This window comes from Papilio machaon, chromosome 3, assembly GCF_912999745.1.
Source record: "Papilio machaon chromosome 3, ilPapMach1.1, whole genome shotgun sequence".
NCBI lineage: Eukaryota > Metazoa > Arthropoda > Insecta > Lepidoptera > Papilionidae > Papilio > Papilio machaon.
This window is the reverse complement of record NC_059988.1, coordinates 8101228-8120265: the sequence shown is the minus strand read 5'-3', so window position 1 is coordinate 8120265 and position 19038 is coordinate 8101228. Positions and strand designations below refer to the sequence as shown.

The 19038-nt window shown below is 31.8% G+C and overlaps 1 protein-coding gene across 1 annotated transcript; it reads left to right on the top strand.

Annotated features, from left to right (window-relative positions):
- The first annotated feature begins 2098 nt into the window (after nt 1-2098).
- LOC106719552 lies at nt 2099-14829 on the top strand. Its single transcript, XM_045686651.1, has 24 exons — nt 2099-2490; nt 2671-2841; nt 3045-3304; nt 3882-4054; nt 4305-4395; nt 4613-4849; nt 5505-5766; nt 5855-6024; nt 6734-6860; nt 7298-7364; nt 7801-8064; nt 8259-8319; nt 8390-8433; nt 8647-8748; nt 8819-9291; nt 9572-9938; nt 10007-11016; nt 11096-11115; nt 11232-12615; nt 12694-12816; nt 13027-13143; nt 13319-13543; nt 13712-13835; nt 14693-14829. The coding sequence occupies exons 1-24, from the start codon at nt 2224-2226 to the stop codon at nt 14827-14829; spliced, it is 6276 nt and encodes a 2091-aa protein (XP_045542607.1). The 5' UTR covers nt 2099-2223.
- The last annotated feature ends 4209 nt before the right edge of the window (nt 14830-19038 follow it).

Genomic DNA, 19038 nt, shown 5'->3' with positions numbered 1-19038 from the left:
TATGGGTCAGTTGTGCCGTTGTGACTGTCTTGCAACGCAACAAGAGATGACATGACAGCTTACAGATGTTATGGCGAGTTGTGAATTTTAGTTAAATGTCAACTTTCCGTTCATCGCATTAACGTAAATATAGTAGAATCTATTTTTTGTGTTATCGCATACTCAAGAAAGAGAGAAAAAGAGAGCGTTGGTAGCTCAGTAGTTAAGCACTTGACTTACAATCTGCAGGTCCTGGGTTCGAATCCTGTCATTTACCAATGTGTTTTTCGATTTTTGATTTACTCATGTAAATTTATCCAACGTTCTTACGGTTATGCAACCCGCACATATCTGAGAAGAAATTCATAGATATAGGTGAAGACAACCAATTCGCACTAGGCCAGAGTGGTTCCTTATGGCCTAGTCACCCCTAACTTGGGTAGGCTCCGAGCCCCTCAGTGGGGACGTATAATGAGCTGATGACAAATACTCAAAAAATAGACTACAAAGGATGACACTACTTTTTCTGTAAATTTATTCTAAATTCTGAATATCGTAGTACTACCCTTGTTTAAAATTGGGCAAACCAAGGACAATTACAATAATGAAAATTAATTTCTTTCGAGTTTTAGTAACCGTTTATATTTGGTTTATAATAAGGTCTCAAGAAAGTTTTAATTAGACCCACAAGAAATTACAGAACATGAAATTTACAGTAGTATGTAGCTCTTACATTAAAAACTAATTAAGATCTACCCACGTTACATCAAGACAACACGGCTTATATTTAGCACTGGAATTACGTAATTCTCTTGCAATCTCTTGTAACATACAAAACGTCATTTCAAAGAAATTGATGAAGTCAAGGTCTGCGTTGCTGCAACTTTTCTACAGGAAATGTTATTTTTATAGCTTAGCGTGCACCATGGTAATAAAACGCGTGAAATTTGGATAACCAGCCAAATTGTCTACCCTATAAGGTGTTATTATGGAATTCCTTAGTATATCTAGAATCAACCATTTTTTTTGTCCTTAATAAAATTTAATTTCAAACTTTTCGCAGCAACTATAACATAACTCAGCTGGAAACCAGGTAGACAATAATCAATCGGTTATTAGAAGTTAGCAATTTGTATAGGTCGGTTTACTGTGTTGCGAAAATTGTGCACAATGTGGGTGCAACACAAAACGCGATGATATTTTTAAGGTAAATTAAAATCACAATGTGAAAGTTCATTTGTATTCAAGTCTATCGGAAATTTAAAAAGATTCTTTCATATCTTCTTTAACTGAAAAATGTTAAGATATTAACTTTTGCAGCTTTAGTATAGAAAAGTCTTCGCGTTTATTCGCGTATTTAGTACATCTAATTAAATAATACGCTATAGAATGCTGTTATACTTTAATTAATTTTGTAGAAATCGACATAGCTTCAGGATCACGTTGTTAAGGTCAACTAAATTTTAATATTCATATAGAATTAATAATGAATTTAAGGAGATTGGCTGCTTCATAAGAGTAGGTCATTTGCATGAGCAAAACCGGTCGTAAAGTAAAATGATAGACAAATCGCAGACAATAGGAGTGGGATTAACAATGCATACTTTTGCAATGTGCTTATTTCAAATATTAAACAAATGATATTAATCGTCACTTAAACTAATTCCTTATGCCGAAAGCTGTTCTCAAAATTAACATTGTACTAATTTTAAACTCCTAAAAAACGAATTAACTTTTTCTATCAATGAAGCCATTGCAAAAATGTTTAATTTTCTGAACACTTTTATTCAAAAGCTTTTTTAAAACCGAAATTCCGCTTCTATCTATCTGCCTTCTTTTTTCAATTCTCTAAAAATCGATTCAAATTACATGTCTTGTCCTAACAATCACTCTTTTATATGCTCTTTGACTAGTCCTGTCAACTAAGCCCTGATTAATAGTTATGTAGTACCCTAATATCGATTTTTCAGTAATTAAAATTAAAGCAAAAGTCACTTACCATCATAATAGTAAAAAAAAACAATCTTTACAAAAAAAATTATTTCATAAAATCGAAAGTGATACGTGTTCTGTGACAAATGTTTTTAAGTGTCAACTGTCAAAGTAGAAAAAACAAAAACATGTAAACAAACATATGAATATCATGGCATTCCTTGTCTGACGAGTTGCGGTTTCTTTAAATTAGAAGATAATTTGCAGAGCTGGAAATTATTTCTAGACAAATCTTAAGTTTAACTACTCATTATGATTATTGCTCTGCAAACCTTGATTTACTTTCGCGAATCATTACTAACTATTTTAGATAGGCTGATAGGGCCATATTATAAACGCTTCAGTTTGTCTCTTATAAAAAAGAGCAGCAGCTCGGACGATGAAGATTCTGATGAGCAAGTGTTTTCTGAATTTGACGATGAAAAAGGAGTGATATTTTTTCCGCCGATGTACGTGCAACGATACGCCGCTGTTAATGATTGCCTTTTAGATGAAAGATGGAATGGAAAGTTGGAGAAGGTTTGTGGTTATTAAGATTTTATTGTAAATCGAAAATATAATTTCATTAGGAATCATAAATAACAATGCACAATAAGATCAGTTTAATAAAACTCAAAAAATTTATTCTTTAATTGTGTTAATTATAAAAAGTAATTCAAATGTTATATTTTTATAACAGTAATTTTTTTTTATATTCAGATAGTTGATCTTGGCTATCATGATATGACCTTTATAAAGTACTTAAAAGAAGTGCCTGGAGTCAAACATATCCTAGGCGTGGATATTGAGAATGTATCTTTGCGCTGTTCACCTGATATAATTTGTGATGGGGAATATGCACCTAGAAGAGAAACTCCACTACAAATCACTGTATGTATCCTCAATGCTTTATTATTGACAATATATAGGTAATTTAGTATGGAGTAATAGATTATTTCAACTTCCGTTAGCCAAAAAATCAAGGGAAGATTAAGAGGGCCACTAACTTTTTTTTTATTTTTAACAAAAATGCTGTACTTGTTTAAAAATTGAACAGTAAGAAATATATAGAAATTGTTTTTTAACTTTTTCAGCTGTTTGAGGGCAATGCAGCAGATCCTGATTACAGACTTATTGGTTGTGATGCAGTGGTTGCTATTGAGATGATAGAGCACATGTTACCACATGATCTAGACAGGCTGGTCCATAATATATTTGGTTTCATCCAACCACAAGTTGCTGTTATCACAACACCAAATGCTGATTTTAATGTTCTATTTAAATCTATGGAGAATAATGGTCTTAGGAGATGGGATCATTTGTTTGAATGGAGCAGGGAGCAATTTAATGACTGGTAAATTTAATATCTATATATATACTTGCTTTTACCCGCGACTTATATTATATTATATATATCTATATATATAAAAGAAAGTCGTGTTAGTTACAACTCAAGAACGGCTGAATCGATTTGACTGAAAATTGGTGGGCAGGTAGCTTAGAACCAGGAATAGGACATAGGATAATTTTTACCCCGTTTTCTTTTCGTTTTTTTTTTATTCCGCGCGGACGGAGTCGCGGGAAAAAGCTAGTAGTATATATTAAAGAAAGTTGTGTTAGTTACACCATTTATAACTCAAGAACGGCTGAATCGATTTTACTGAAAATTGGTGGGCAGGTAGCTTAGAACCAGGAAATGGACATAGGATAATTTTTACCCCGTTTTCTTTTTTTTATTCCGCGCGGACGGAGTCGCGGGTAAAAGCTAGTATAATATAAAAACTTATAATTGTAATTTAGCATTTAAGTATAATTTTTACAATGCAAATAGGTGGATATATATTCTGTTTACATTTCCCTATTTAATTAACTTTATTACATGTACTATTATTCTTTCAAATTTTTATGTTTTTCATATAACCATGTTACAGGTGCAGTAATATTGTATTGAGGTACCCAAATTACACTGTAACTTGCAAAGGTGTGGGACCTGGCCCTCCCGGAACTGAGCACTATGGTTGTTGTAGTCAGCTTGCTCTATTTGTTTCCAAGAATTATCAGAAACAACCATCCCTAACTATAGATAGCATGGCTTTAGTAAAAAGTAAGCGTTAAATGTTTTTCACTTCATTCTATATATCTATTTTTTTAAATATAAAACTGAAATGTCAAAAAAAAATCCTGCACATGATGTACATACAACCAATTCTTAAAATTTTTGTCTGTCCGTGTTTGTTTCGGGTAACCTTTAGAATGACTAGCAGTTTTTGTTTGGACTTTGATGAATATTTAGCTGTTGCATGCGTGCTACCTTTTATGCAAAATAATTTGTCTTAATCCAATTGAAATTCCAGGTCTTCCAAATGACAATAACTTGAGTGACGTAGAAAGTTGGGATTATCCAGATTCAATACATGAAAGTAATATGCTGTGTGCACCACCTAAGTGAGTATAAGATGTATTTGTTTAACAGAAGTCCTCCTAAAATTAAACATTGCTCAGATATATGCTCAGTTTCTAGACATTTTTTATATCACTATCAATTTATTCTTTTCTATCTAGCTTGGATGAATGTTTGTAGAATTCAAGTATTATTAATTTTTTAGTCTTCTTATAATCTTTTGATCCCGTTAAGATCCTAACTGTATATTAACCTTCCCAGCGATGAATCCTTTACTGAACTCCCATTCCCTGAGAAAAGATCCTGTATGACCATTGTTATACTAGGCTCACCACCTATTGATACTTTAGTGTACAAGGATAACACATCTCAGTGTAATATAGACAGAGAAATTGGTAGGAGTTACCTAATGTTTGATGAAGATGTATCTGAAAATATTGTAGTACCAAGACGGAAAGTTATTAACAGAGTGTATGAAATTGAAGATGTTTCTAGCAGGTTTATCTTTCCTCTTTATTATTATTATTATTCCAGTTTATAATTACCAATATTTGTCATTAAATCTTGCAAAACTAAAAACCACTTCCCAGTTACTGATTAATATGAATTGAATTTTGAAAACTGAATTTTGCTTTATGTGATGATCCGATGCTAGACCGATAGATAGAAGGTGGCCATTACAACTTTCCAATGAAATGACACAACCCCATAGAGTTTGAGGTCGTTTGAATCGTCTTGACGATTGTTTTTAAATCTTTAGTTCTATTAATTTTTAACACAATTAAACCTTGTTTTTTTAAAAAAAATCTTTTGATTACTTATTATAATATGACATTTTGCCAACAAGGAATAAATAAAAACAAGGATTAATTACGACTACGAAATGGATTAATTAAGGCTTAAAAGTATAAAGTGATATTTAATATTTAGTAAAACATCATTTCAATAACATGTATGAATAGCATTGTCAATATTTTATATAGTTTATAGTGAAATTTCTGTTTTGTTTATATAATTGTTATATATTGTACTTTCCTGTTGCAAACATATATTAATTTATATATAATACTTTATTACACTAATTAACAATACTCAAAATATCTAACTGTTTGACTTAATCATAAACATTATTATTTATTTATGATATTTTTAGATTACATTGTTCAATGTTACAAGTGAGAAAATTCTCGAAAACAACACAAAATTTGATGGCAAAGAATAAATTAGATTCTGTTATGCATACAAGAGAAATTGTGGATGAAATTCGACAGCTGACCAAAACTCTCAATTTAAACAGAAATACATTAGATCAGCAACACAAAGTGTGCACTTGGAATAATTTTAATTGGGGTGAAAATGCGCCATATTGGAATCAATATTATCGAGTTGTTAGGGATTATAATTATCCATATGAAGTAAGTATAGACATTTGAAAAATAATTGACCTGTAAATTTCTTGATGATGATTTTAATATGGGGTTTTATTATTGATTTTTTTTTCAGGTCAAAACTGAAGAAAGCCGTATAGTTGAATTGATATCTGATGAAATAAATGATCTGGTTGACTCACAGATCTCTTCCGAAGGGTCCATGAACAGTGAGAAATTGGAAATACCTTTGGAATATCTCATGCGTGCTGTTGAACATATAACAGATGACATGGATAAAGTCAAGTGAGTTTAGCCAGCGTTACTCTTTCTTGATATATATATTTAATGCTATATGGCGATTCATAGACAAATGAAACCCAGAAATCGGCCAGGTTACCTTTTTTTAATGTCATTTTTAATGTCGTAAACGAGCCAGTGGCAAAATTAGCGAAGCGACCGCTGACCATAGACATCCGCAATTTCAGGCAACGTATGCCTACCTTTAATCGATGGAAGAGAGGATGCACAAAAAAAGGGTATATCCTCCTTCCCATGCGTCCCCTCATCCGTCTTACTCACTTCCCCTTCCCATCATTTCCTTGAAAGGGTAGGAAGGAAAAGTAGTCTAAAAACCTGTGAAATTAGTGGCGCCACTTTCGCTAATACAGCTACCTGATTGACAGAATTTCAATATGTCGTCGGTAGCTTCTTTCAAAATATTAAAGCCTAACCAAGGATATAAAAATCTTAGCGTGGGGGAGCTTTGATCGGCTTTTTTACTACATCACTTTTTATGAACACTAAAAAATTAATTTCACATTTCTTCGCAATATAGCGAGGGTTTTTATATATCTGGTTAGGTTGTACTTACGGTTGATATTTATTTCCTTTATTTTTTAAAATATTATAACATGGACATGCATAGTTGGACTATACTATGGACACATAGTTTATTTGGAGAATCCTACAGAAGCATAATTCTAAAGGTGAATTATTTATTCATATTTTCCAGGGATCTACTTGAATGGAATGGTTACGAAGTGGTCGACAACATTGTGATTCACTCGCGTTTGATTGTCGAGAACGTTTCCATGACAACGCCAGATAACGAATACCAAGATAATGACGCGCTCTCCGATGTAAAGAAACAATTTGAATTTGTAGATGTTGATGACGTCATGTAGACATCGAAGCTAATGTATAGCTTATTTTGTGTCCCATCTATTAATAATAATTATCACCTTAAAGTATATAAGCTAGATTTTATAAATATAAGTTAAAGTATATATATATATATGAGATAAGAGAAATGGAGTGTCTGTGCAAACCAGAACAATGTAAAAGTTTTTCTTCAAACTTATATTGTTATCACTTTCTTAATAAATTCAAACTATAACCTAGTTAAAATCGAATGATGCCATCAAATTGTGAATAAGTCATTAGTTTTTACAGAAAAAATAAAGACTGTTAATTTTTTTAATCTAATTCTTTATTGGTATGAACTGTCATTTTGTTATCCATTTTATTTAATAGAAATTGTAGTTTCTATTCTGGTAATTTGTTTTTGTTTTTCTAGTGGGATATGACGGAGATGCATTCCACTTCGTATTCCAATGCAAGTTCGAATTCATCGCACCCGAATGGTTTGTGTCATTGTACTATAATCATAGATTATACAACCATAGTGGTCTAAATTTCAAAGATTAGTCATGGAACAATTTTATTCTTTTGTCGTTCTGTGAAAAAAATCACCTTTGTATAAAAGTAAAATATAATGTAGGTTTTTGGGTGTTGCGGGTAAAGAATGACAGTCGGTGTGTAAATTTAGTTACGGCGTATTTTATAGATAGTCCGCCACACTATACTCTTTGATAGAATAGTCAATATCTTCAGGACAAGCGAGGATAGTTTGACCTGAATTTATTGGTGAACCAGTTGGGCTGAATTATTAGTTATTCCACTTAGTAGGAAATAGCGCTGCTTTCATTTTGTAAAGTAGTCGCGGTCGCACCAGTGGAAAAATGACACACGATTTCAAAGGCGTAGTTGGCCGCTAAATAGTAATTTAGTATAATTCAGGTAAATGGCTCCAGCGCTCGTTGGACTTCAAAGTTCGCAAGTTACGCAACTTGCTTACTGCAGACGAAGACATAAGTACAGAGCTTGACCGCGTCGTCTGTCGGCTGATGAAACTGGCTATTACAACGCACAAGAATAAAAGTGTACCACCGCCGACTTCCTGGCTTCAGTGCAAACTGCTTGATCTACTCACGCTCACCGAGAGAGCTATCCAGAGGAGAAAAAGATACTATTTTAATCAAAATCCATCTTTTACGTTTGGTGGTACGAATCATATGTTTTATTATCTTAAGATAGGGCTAGATTAAACATAATCTTGAGAGAACACTCATAGAGAGCACTCTATTTTGCAGCTTTATTGCCAACGAAACCGAAAATAGAGTGTTCAATTTATGAAACAAGAAAGCTCAATGAAACATAATCTTATTTAAAAATAATTCCTTAATATATTGTTAAAGATTGTCAAACAACTCGAACCAGAGAGATAGAGCCTCCTAAAAGTAACGATAACGAGTCAACGTAAGTATCGGTTTGACCTATCTTTAATTCGAGTCAAAAAAACAGTAATATTTACTCTACATTTTTACAGGAATGAAATTATGTCGAAGTATACTCATTTTGTAGAAACTACAGGTAAGAGACCATACCATTTAGTAATAGAAATGTGCTACATATATTTTAAGAAGGGTAGTCAGAACAAACGTCGAAAAAATAAATGAGGAGTGGGTTGAAATTGATTTTCTAGTGTTATAGCGTCCTTTGTTTAATTTCTTATCATATTGCATTTCTCCCCTAGTTGTCATATATTCTAATAAATTATAATTTTTCAAATACTACCTATGACAGATAAAAAGGAATACAAAAATACAACGGTAGGAGCGTACCAGTATGTACACTTGCAAGTAGAAGACGATGATATGAGCGTTACCAGTAACGAATTGGTTAAAGGTAAGTAAAAAGTATTTTTCTCGCATGATCAATTGATTGAATATGTTATTTATTTATGTTACAATAATAGCTTACGATTACAATAAACAAGAATGCAGCGCCTCTCCTAGCTATGGTAAATTGAAAACTAACAAATTAAATTCAAATGCACGAGACCCGTCGCCGGCAAGAACGTACCCTATAACTGATAACTATTCAGGAGTAAGTAGCTCCGGTGATACGGATCACAGTATAAAATTAAGCAATGATAGTCGAAGCAAGAAATCTAGCAGAAAAAGTAGGAGGGAAACAAGTAAGGACAAACATAAAATTAAACTATTCATCAAGAAAAGTAAGAAGGGAAATGGAAAAGAAACTAAATACAATGAAAAATATGCGGGTAATGCAGAAAAAAAGATATATTTCAAAAGGACAATCAAGAAGAAAAGTTTTTGTAGATGTTCAATTAAGAACAGCGTTTCTTCTGCTGAGTGTGAAAGTAACAAAGTCAGAAATAAAAGAAGATGTAGACGAAATCATCAAATAAGCTCGATGTCAAAACCGGTATGTTTGAATCATATAAATGCGTTATTAATATTTATGTTACTATTTTATATCTAAAATAATTTAAACTGAGGCAAACATATTAAGCATATTGACATTCATGTAAGATCCCAATATAAAATGGTAAGTATAATATAAAAAGTAAGATAAATGTGTCCGATAGTTCATGTCTAAGCCTTAAACATCAGTTTTTCCATTTCCAATTGGTAAAGTAGTATAGAAAAGGTTAATTACTCGGTAGTTTACTTTGACTGTACTACTAATACCTATTTCTTTTAAGATTCCGTATAGCTTGGTGAAACTTTGCACTCCAAAAGATAATGATAAAACCAAAAAACTAGCTGAAGATGTCACACCTGTGAAATCTAATAATAGTGAACATCTGTTACGACGAAATCAAGAATCCATTGCGATTACTGAACAGAGTTGTGTTATAGAAATTGTTACGAATAAAACAAGTGAAACTTTAGCTCTTCATCGAACAATAACCACGGATTTAAGTAACAGCATCTACAAAAATAATTTACTGCCTTTGGAATTCAAAGATAGATTGGACATCGTTCCTGTAATAACTAAAAGCGAAAGTTCTATTCCCGAAATTACATTAAAATCGGAAAAAGAAGAATCCCAAGCAATATTTTTATACGGTAATTATATTTCTTTCCCCGTATGGAATAAAGTCACTCTCATACTTATTTTTAGAATATTGTTCTAGATATTAATGAACCCAGTACATCAAAAGGTATTCGTCATATCACCATGGACGTGCAATGTGGCCCTGATACTGGATTCGTATGTCCATATACTTCAGCGACATCATTAAACAACATTACAAACGATAACACTAATACAACATATTTGAAATCCTACATCGATAAATGTGAACAAAGCCACTATTATACTAAACCTGAAGATAATAACGATGTAAAAAGTGATAATGTAATAAGTTCTAGAGTCAAATCGAACGGTATTCAGATTAAAGATTCTGACAATTCGATAGATAAGAAGCTGGAGATTTCCACTAAGACTGTGACAAAATCCATTGACGCTATTGAAACATTTAAAGACTCTCCAGATAATATCTGTAATGATTCCACAGATATAGTTACTTCGTTACGTAGGGTTTGCGATGAAGTATCAAATATAATTAAATCTGACAAACCCTACCCTCAATCTCCACAAAACGTAATAAGTAAATTATATGGAAATGAAGATGAAGATGATCAGTGTAAATGTACCTACTTGAAACCGATTATAGATTTACCTCAAGTCATAAATAGCACTGAGACAGAACAATTTTTGAGGAAAGATATTGATTTCACAAATAGTATTTGTAATATTGGTAATGGCAACCTTACATACGGTGGTATCTTTATTCACAGCTATAAAGAGAGAACAGAATGTGAAGATATACTGTATCAAGGAAAATGGCAACGTTCCCTATCAAAAACATTTATGAAAAAAAATCCCGTGACTACGTTCACTTTAAAGAAAACTACAGAGAGTCATAACATAAAAAGGAGAAATTCCAAACTTAGTTTGACTGCAAAAACTGTCGGAAAGAAAAATGAACACAGTAGATCAAGTGACAAGCTTCGAAAAATATCGGATTTACTAGAAACTAAAAAGAATATTAATGTTTCAAGTAATAATAAAAATCTAGCAAAAAAGAAGCCATTAGTTGAGTTATGCAAACCAACGAGACGTCGGAAAACTTTAAGAGAGGTACAACGATAATTATCTATTTATAATACCTGTCATATAAGTGTGCAGATTCTTAAATAATTTCTTTTTATTTGTTTAGGTAGCATCTAAGACAGTACGGTAAGTTTATTTGTAAAGTTATACAGTTATCATTTTTATGGAATACAGTAGTACAGTGGACTGAACATTGCTGATTTCATGGTCTGTTTAAATAAATGTAGAATTATTTTTTCTAGTTTTGATTTATCCAAAAATACAAGATTTGAACGGGTAACTGTTAAAAGTAGCAAATCCAAAATATATAAAAATAGCAAAAAGGATAAGAAGAAAGTGGTAACTTTTAAAGAGAGTCATAGTAAATGCGAACTCAATACCACAAATGAACTACTTAAGGCATTGAACTATACTGAGGAGAAAGGAAATAATGATATTCCTAAAAACGTAACGAACACGCTAAATATCAAAAAAGAACTGATGAAATTTGTTCGAGAACCACATGAGAAAATTGTCTATTCTGTTTTTCGTAATAAAATTGAAAATGAAACTGATAATCAAAGGCACAGTAAACCTAGTATAGAGAATCGAAAGAACAAGGAACATAAAAGCGCCCGAAATATACAAGCAGCAAACAGTTCAAGTTCATCTACAAACAGCATTGTCACAATTAGACAGTTATCACCACCATCTCAAAACAGAAAAAAGTTTACATCTAAGATTACCTTAAAAGTAAGTAATAATCCAAAGGCAAGTTCCATGAAAGAAAAACATAGTGTACCCGTATGTTATAATAAGTCGTCTATAATATTTGATGATAAAGAGAACAATCCCCAATCGTCAAATGTTAGAAATTTTCAGTGTAACAAAGAAAACACACATGACGTCAATGAAATAAGTAAAAGTATTCTAATGTCCCGTAACGTGATATCTAAACAAAAAAATAAGTCCTTAATTATCAAAAAGTCTATAGAAAATATAGAAGAGAAACTAGCAGCATCAGATTCGACGAATTCCAGCAAAGTTTCATCGGTCGAATCCATTAAAAACCAAAGTAATTTCAACGCAAACTCATCAAATTCGGTCTTAGTTTTGGGTTCTTATAAAAATTTGCCTACCATGGACAGTGAAAAGCTATCTCCAAATAATATATTATGTTCATCTGAAAATAATCAAGAGATAGTCCACACCAGCATAATTCAATTATCATGTAAGAACAATGAAATGAATATATCAAATAGTATCTCGGATGAAACCGTGTATCATGAAATGATGACTGTAGTTGACGAAATGCTCAATTTTATTGATGATCCCGAGAGAAAGTCTATTTTAACTATTGAAAGTAAAAAATTGATTCCTGACGAACGTAAGAAAAGCGGTGAAAAGGTTCACTTTTATAACGCACCTGATAATGAATCCATTGCAACGTCATTAGATTCAGGACCAAAACAAGTGAATCTAGATTTAATTTCATTTAAATCTTTTGCTTCTTTATCGGGTTATTCAGAATACTTCTTAGCCGATAGTGAATTAAGTACTACGATTGATTCTCTGCAAGTAAAGACACCTTCCAAGAGATCATCCGTTCAAGACATATTTGAAAGAAATGACCAAACTCGTCTACCGGTACGTACGTTTACAAAATTATATTTATGATATATTAAATGTGTATGATGTTTTATAATGACTTATACCTTAATATAGTTTCCAGGAGATTCAGTACAAGGATTTAGTGGTTTTTCAATAAACGAACAGGTAATCGGTGATCAGCCAGATTACGCCAATTTAATTAACCCCGAAACGGGAATTATGGAAACTAGACGGGCGGTGAGTGTAATTGTCCGCATTGTGTCATCTTATATTTTCTTAATTCTAAGATCTAAATTTTTACCTCACCAATGCTAATGAACCTAAGCGAGACGAGAGTTATGATGAAACGTTTATATCGTTGTTACACAAAACTAATCTCTTCTCGGTTTGTAATAGTTGGCCTTTTTTATGTGATACATTTTGTTAAGCATTGATTACTTTCAAAAGACATCGGAAGAAGTGTTTACGTCTGGTCGTTCATCGGATACATACGAATCGTGTCAAGTCGATGAGGATGCTCTGGTACCGAATTGGCTTTTCCACGCTATAAGCCAGCAGCAATCAGTAAGTTTTTTTATTTACCAGTTTTTCGCATTTTGATATAAAGAATGTATTAATGGTGACTACGCAGCCTTTTAGTATAAAATTCTCACAGTAAAATGTTACGACCATGTCACTACTGAATTTTTCATACGTCGAAATCAATTAATGGTGCAAGTTTGAAGAGTTGTTTTTCCAGGATGAAGATAGGGAGCCACAACGAATCCTGTCACCTATTCCTATGCCTACTGTGGAACCAGACCTTGACCTGCACACTAACGTCATGGAACCAGGCGTAGGGGGAGTAGGAGGGGCGGCCGGTGCTGGCGCTGGTGACGGCCGCGGTATCCATAGCGACCAGGACAGCTCGGGTCGGGATACGTCGATGAGCTCCACTGAAACATCGTCTGGACAACAAAGCGATGTATAATTTCCAAAATTGTTATTATTCAAGTTTTCTAACGTTTTGTTAATTTTGCAACAAGGCTATTCCAAAAAAGGAAGAGAAAAATGAAAGAAATAGACAAAGAAGAAGACATAGTGGATTGGTTTTAAATATTCTTTTTAACTACTTTTTAATTTTTGTTTGTAGGCAATATTAGTTGATCCATCAGCTTACGCCAATAATATCGAGTTTTTGAGAGAGCCCAGCAGTCGTCCTTTCCTTCAATTAGGATCTACTGAGTCTCCGGATTCATCTTTCAGAACAGTTGAAGGTATTGAATATAACAAGTGTTCGTAACAACAACAACAAAATCGTATAAAGTTCTCTAGTTCACGATGTAGACGTCCCAGCCCATATTTACAAGAACTTGTTTGCAATGTTATAATAAGTGACGTATCTGTGACCCACTAAGAGGTCAGGCTACATGAACTATATAACCATAATTATATAATAGTTATATACCAAAAAGTTATCTGACCAGCTGGGCATAAGTCATAATTAAATTATGATAGCTCACTAGTGCCCTGTCAATGACAAATATATGTCACAAGATCCTTGTTGTACTGTAGCTGTCATGTCTTTTATGTCATTTTCTATAGTTAAGTGGGTTTTACATATTTTCTGACAGAATCAACTATGTTAGTATCGCCGTTGTTACTGGCCTAGAGGGCCTAGCACGAATATTTGGGAGAAAAACATCTTCATACATCTTCGAAAAAAATTGTGCATCTATCTACTATCGGGCATAAAGTACACCAAAAAATACAACTTTATGTATATATATACAAATTATGTATTTTGTCGATGACGTTAAAAATGCCTGTGTCGCAAATATTCGTACTTAGGACCTATGGTAACATTGTCGCACTAGATTTATAACTTTTGAGATATTGATTGATCTTGTGAATTTGAGTCAGATATCGGAATTTTGATACCATTTTAGTTAGAATGTGTGATAATAAAATCTTTATTGCACACTACAATCTTATCATTCGGTGTTGCTTTGGTTCCTTAACTAGGAGACCTGTGTTTAAATTTACCCAAAATTAGATATCAAACACGTCGATACTAAAATCGAAATAAAAGATCATCGATATGATTTATAATTAACGTTATACCTTAATGCAGGATCAGAAAATGACAATCTGTTTAATATGAGTGAAATTTCAACGCGAAACAACTTGAATCTTGGCGCAGTACAAAGTGACCGTGATGCCGATGTCAGCTCTTTGGACACGGACACCGCTGACTTCTCTGATAATTAATTTTGTTTTGTTTTGTTTTATTTATGTTGTTTAAATTGACAAGGTTCTTAGTCATTTTAGTTCATTGCGTGTTTTTATTTGGTCTGTTGTTAATAAATTTGATTAATAAATTCAAAAATCTTTTAATTAAACGTATATTCCAAATTACGTTTATTATTATGTGGATGTGGTTATAGTTCTCGCATATTTAAATTGTAAAATATTCATTGATCTGATTTTTTATAGAATTAATAATATATTTATAGCTATACTATATTGTATTTTTTCGATTAAACCGCTACTCCTTGATTCCATACCTTGATTTGAAATTGTTGTTATAGTAAAAGAACAGTATTTCCGATGTGCAGATGATGGTCATTTGATTGCGAGAAATACATTTGTGTCATAATAAGAAAATAAATACAACCCAGTATCGAGGAAATTTCGTTTTTGCATTTATTCATATTGTACAATCTTATAATGACTCATTCTGCAAAATTTTACAGGCGACCAAGAATTCATATATAAAACAGCAACTTCTTTCGTATCGTACATAACCTTTTTACCAGTATAGTGAAAACATGCGTATAGTATTTAGGATAATAAATTACTTAAATACTAACTTTAAGTTTGGTTCTTTAGTAATACAATATCAATAGGATTGCACTATTTTGCAAAGTTATTGGAACGCACAAAAAAATGCTATGGTGCTCTCTCGACGCCGATGAACTTTCTATGCTAAATATGCGATCATTACAAATTCGATATAAAATATAAGAATTGTCCTAAAGCAAAATTACACAGTACAAGGCAGCTGGTACATTCCCGGACTCTGGCTTAACTCACTTCGACCAACAAGCTACATTAGCTAAGCAGAGCACAAAGTCAGGCGCAGTTCAGTTTACATGTTGACTATATGACAACTTCAATTCTTAATGTTAACAATTTAAATTTGATACGGTAATGCTTCTATAAGTACTTCAGTTCTTGTCTACATCTCACTATTCGTCATGGGAAACGAAATGAGTTAAGGCAGTATGTTTACATTTCGATTATTTCATTACTTGTGTCGTTTATTGCTTCATTAAATTTATAATAAGGTGAAAATGTATTCTATGTTAAACTGATTTTATACGCTACAAAACAAAAATATCGATGTGATTTATATTTAAATGAGAATATACCATTTGAAAACGTATTATTGAAATTAAAAAAAATTGCGCCTTATCCTGTAGTAGTTAGATATATAACTATTACATCAAACACTTTCATTATTAATTTAAGGCAGTGAAACACCCAACGTAAATCAAGGAAGTTGGGAACGAGATTACCTAGCTAACGTTAATATTAACTAGTACATATCACTAGACATTTTCACAGGCGACCTCTACGTAGCGGTCGCGTAATATATTACAATATTTACATATCTTAAACACGTATGTCGATGCAACACCGTCGTAACTTGCGCAGGAGCCACGAACGAAAGCGGGACGCTCTGTTACTCAGCACCGCTCAGTCATCGAAAGTCCATCGGCCAATGTATCCCTAACACTCCACTCACCAATGAAAAAACAGAAATCTTACGGCTATACAATAACAATGTAAATATATGAGATACACGATAAACAATAAAACTACGTAGAAGAATTCTAGCAATCGAGGGTAACAATTTATATGCAAGTTTCATCTTTACGTCAAAACAATTGAATGATAAGATAGTTTTGCAATTGCGGGTAATATAATTAAGGCTCGTGGTTCTGAAGTCATCTCAGATGTGGTCAGAATGTAACACGATAGCGATGAAACTCGAATCTCGAATGTCTTTTGACCTCAAAGAGCGACAGCTCATTTCCAATGCTGATTTAACCTCAGAACCTTATTGAATTTAAATTTATCTTAATAAATGAAAAACAAAACATCTCGAAGCTTAAATACTTTGTACTATTAACAGAGGTAAAATATAAAAGAGAAACACATTTAAAAGCTATCATTTAAAACTCGCTCATGGTCACCATAACTATCAACAACAGCCATAATATGAGAGTATTTATTATGTTCAAATCGACTAAAATCACTACCATTACAGACGTCTGCTTTGGTAAACAAATGATCGTAGCGACTTTGATTTGATGCAATCCAATCAAAATTATTTGAACTTTTCGATATTAATTATAAGGCAAACGGTTTATACTAAAGATTGTTGTAGAAAATCTTGGAAAAATTATATAAGATATGTGAATTACAAAATATTACAAAGGTTCACTCTAAGACCTTATAATTATGAGATCAATGATCGATTTAACAAATAAACACGCATTATATTTTTTTCAGGTACTAGTTGTGTTAAAATGTATAATATTGCTTAAGATTTTTCACTTATTACTAATATTACATTGTATTAACGATATATCTGGAACTACTGATAAAATGTTATGAAATTGTAATGCACATTTTGGCGACTTTCGGTCACAGTAATGTTTGTAATTCCATAAAAGTCAAAAATTAGAAATACAAAAGTAAATAATTATATTACCATATTTGGTAGAATAAAAGCTTATAGAAAAAAATATAAATATAAAATATATAATACAATGTTTATACCAGCAAATAAATAAAATTAAAGTGAAGGTCAAGCATTTGTTATTGTAAAAGTCCCACCAATTATTAGTTTACATATATTAGTTGAAAATGAATGTGATAGTTTTGAGGAAATTATCTTGTTTATTATTATTCATCGTCACTATTATTATTAATAATTTAATTTAATAGAACTTCAATGTATTATTAAATCGTATAAATTGGTGTCTAGCTTATTATTAAAGTGCAAAATTATCAATTAAACGCCCAAATTTAATCAAAGTCGCCAGAACATTATAATATCTAAATATCGCACAGCGCCATTGACAAATTAACTTTCCTATGCAATCACACTGTTCTAATAATCGTTCCCATTTTCCACATTTTATCACAGAAAATTATGTATTTACAATTTTGTCGTAATAAAATGACGTACATATTCTACAGTTAGCCGCTCAACAATGTTCACTGTACCTCGTGCGTACACTATTGTATCAGGATGGACGTGCTTATTGAAATAAACATAGGGGCTTGAAATATCAATTCCAAGCATATGCTTTGAATATTTTCCATAATAACAGATCCAAAACACTGACGAATCAAGAGATGTCATGTATAAATATTCAATAACAAACATTTAACGCATTGGAGAAATGTTTCATTACATCACATTAGAATTAAATATAACTTAAATATTTTTCGCATTTTTTATTCTTATACATTTCTAATTATTACATTTTGTACTCTTTTTTTTTAAATAAACTCGCAAGAACATTTAATAAATTATGAAAGGATACAATAGATGGGCTCGAGGTAATCTATTTAAATTAATATGACAATGTATTACGACTTATCCAAAGCATAATTGCACTGAGAATAACCACTTTATTGGGACATTTAAATTAGAATAATATTTTTGAAGCTATTAACCAATTCGATACATTTTTTATTAGATTTTGTGCCTGGCGATTATTTAGTTAAATATTTGTTTAATTTAAAGAGACGAAAAACTTTGAGTTATGATTATAAACAATAGATTTATCTGTTGCATTAAAATATGGTAAATGGACAGAATTTAATAGATTTTGAAAACGATACAGATGTAAATATCAACCAGGCTACAAAATCTTTCTTATTTCTATAAATATTGAACAAACAAGTAGCGACTTATAACAGATTTTTGTCACATTTGGTTTTGCGGAGGTTTATATTTAATGTAGTTTTATATTGTAAAATTATTATAAGAACATTTATTTGGTGAGGTGTGCTGTGTAAATAGTGTTAAACAATTTAATAAGTTACAGTTAATAAGTTTGTAACAAAAAACTTTTAATTTCATCTATATAAACTTAACCACCAAATGTAACAAAATAAAACCTGCCTATTGATTGGCCTACACACGATTTAACAATTTACTTAATATGTAATTTAATGTTGAAATACATTTTCGAAGTTTACATATAATCCATAATATTTAATTGTATTTAAATTTAAACAACGTAGATATAAAGCACTCGGGGGAAGGACAGCAAATTCAATAAAAAATGTTTATTTATTTATTTAATATAATGTTAACTAAGTAAAAATTATTTGCTATGTAAATATTTTATACAACACTAGTGGTAAATTGTTCGACGATGAATTACTAGTGTT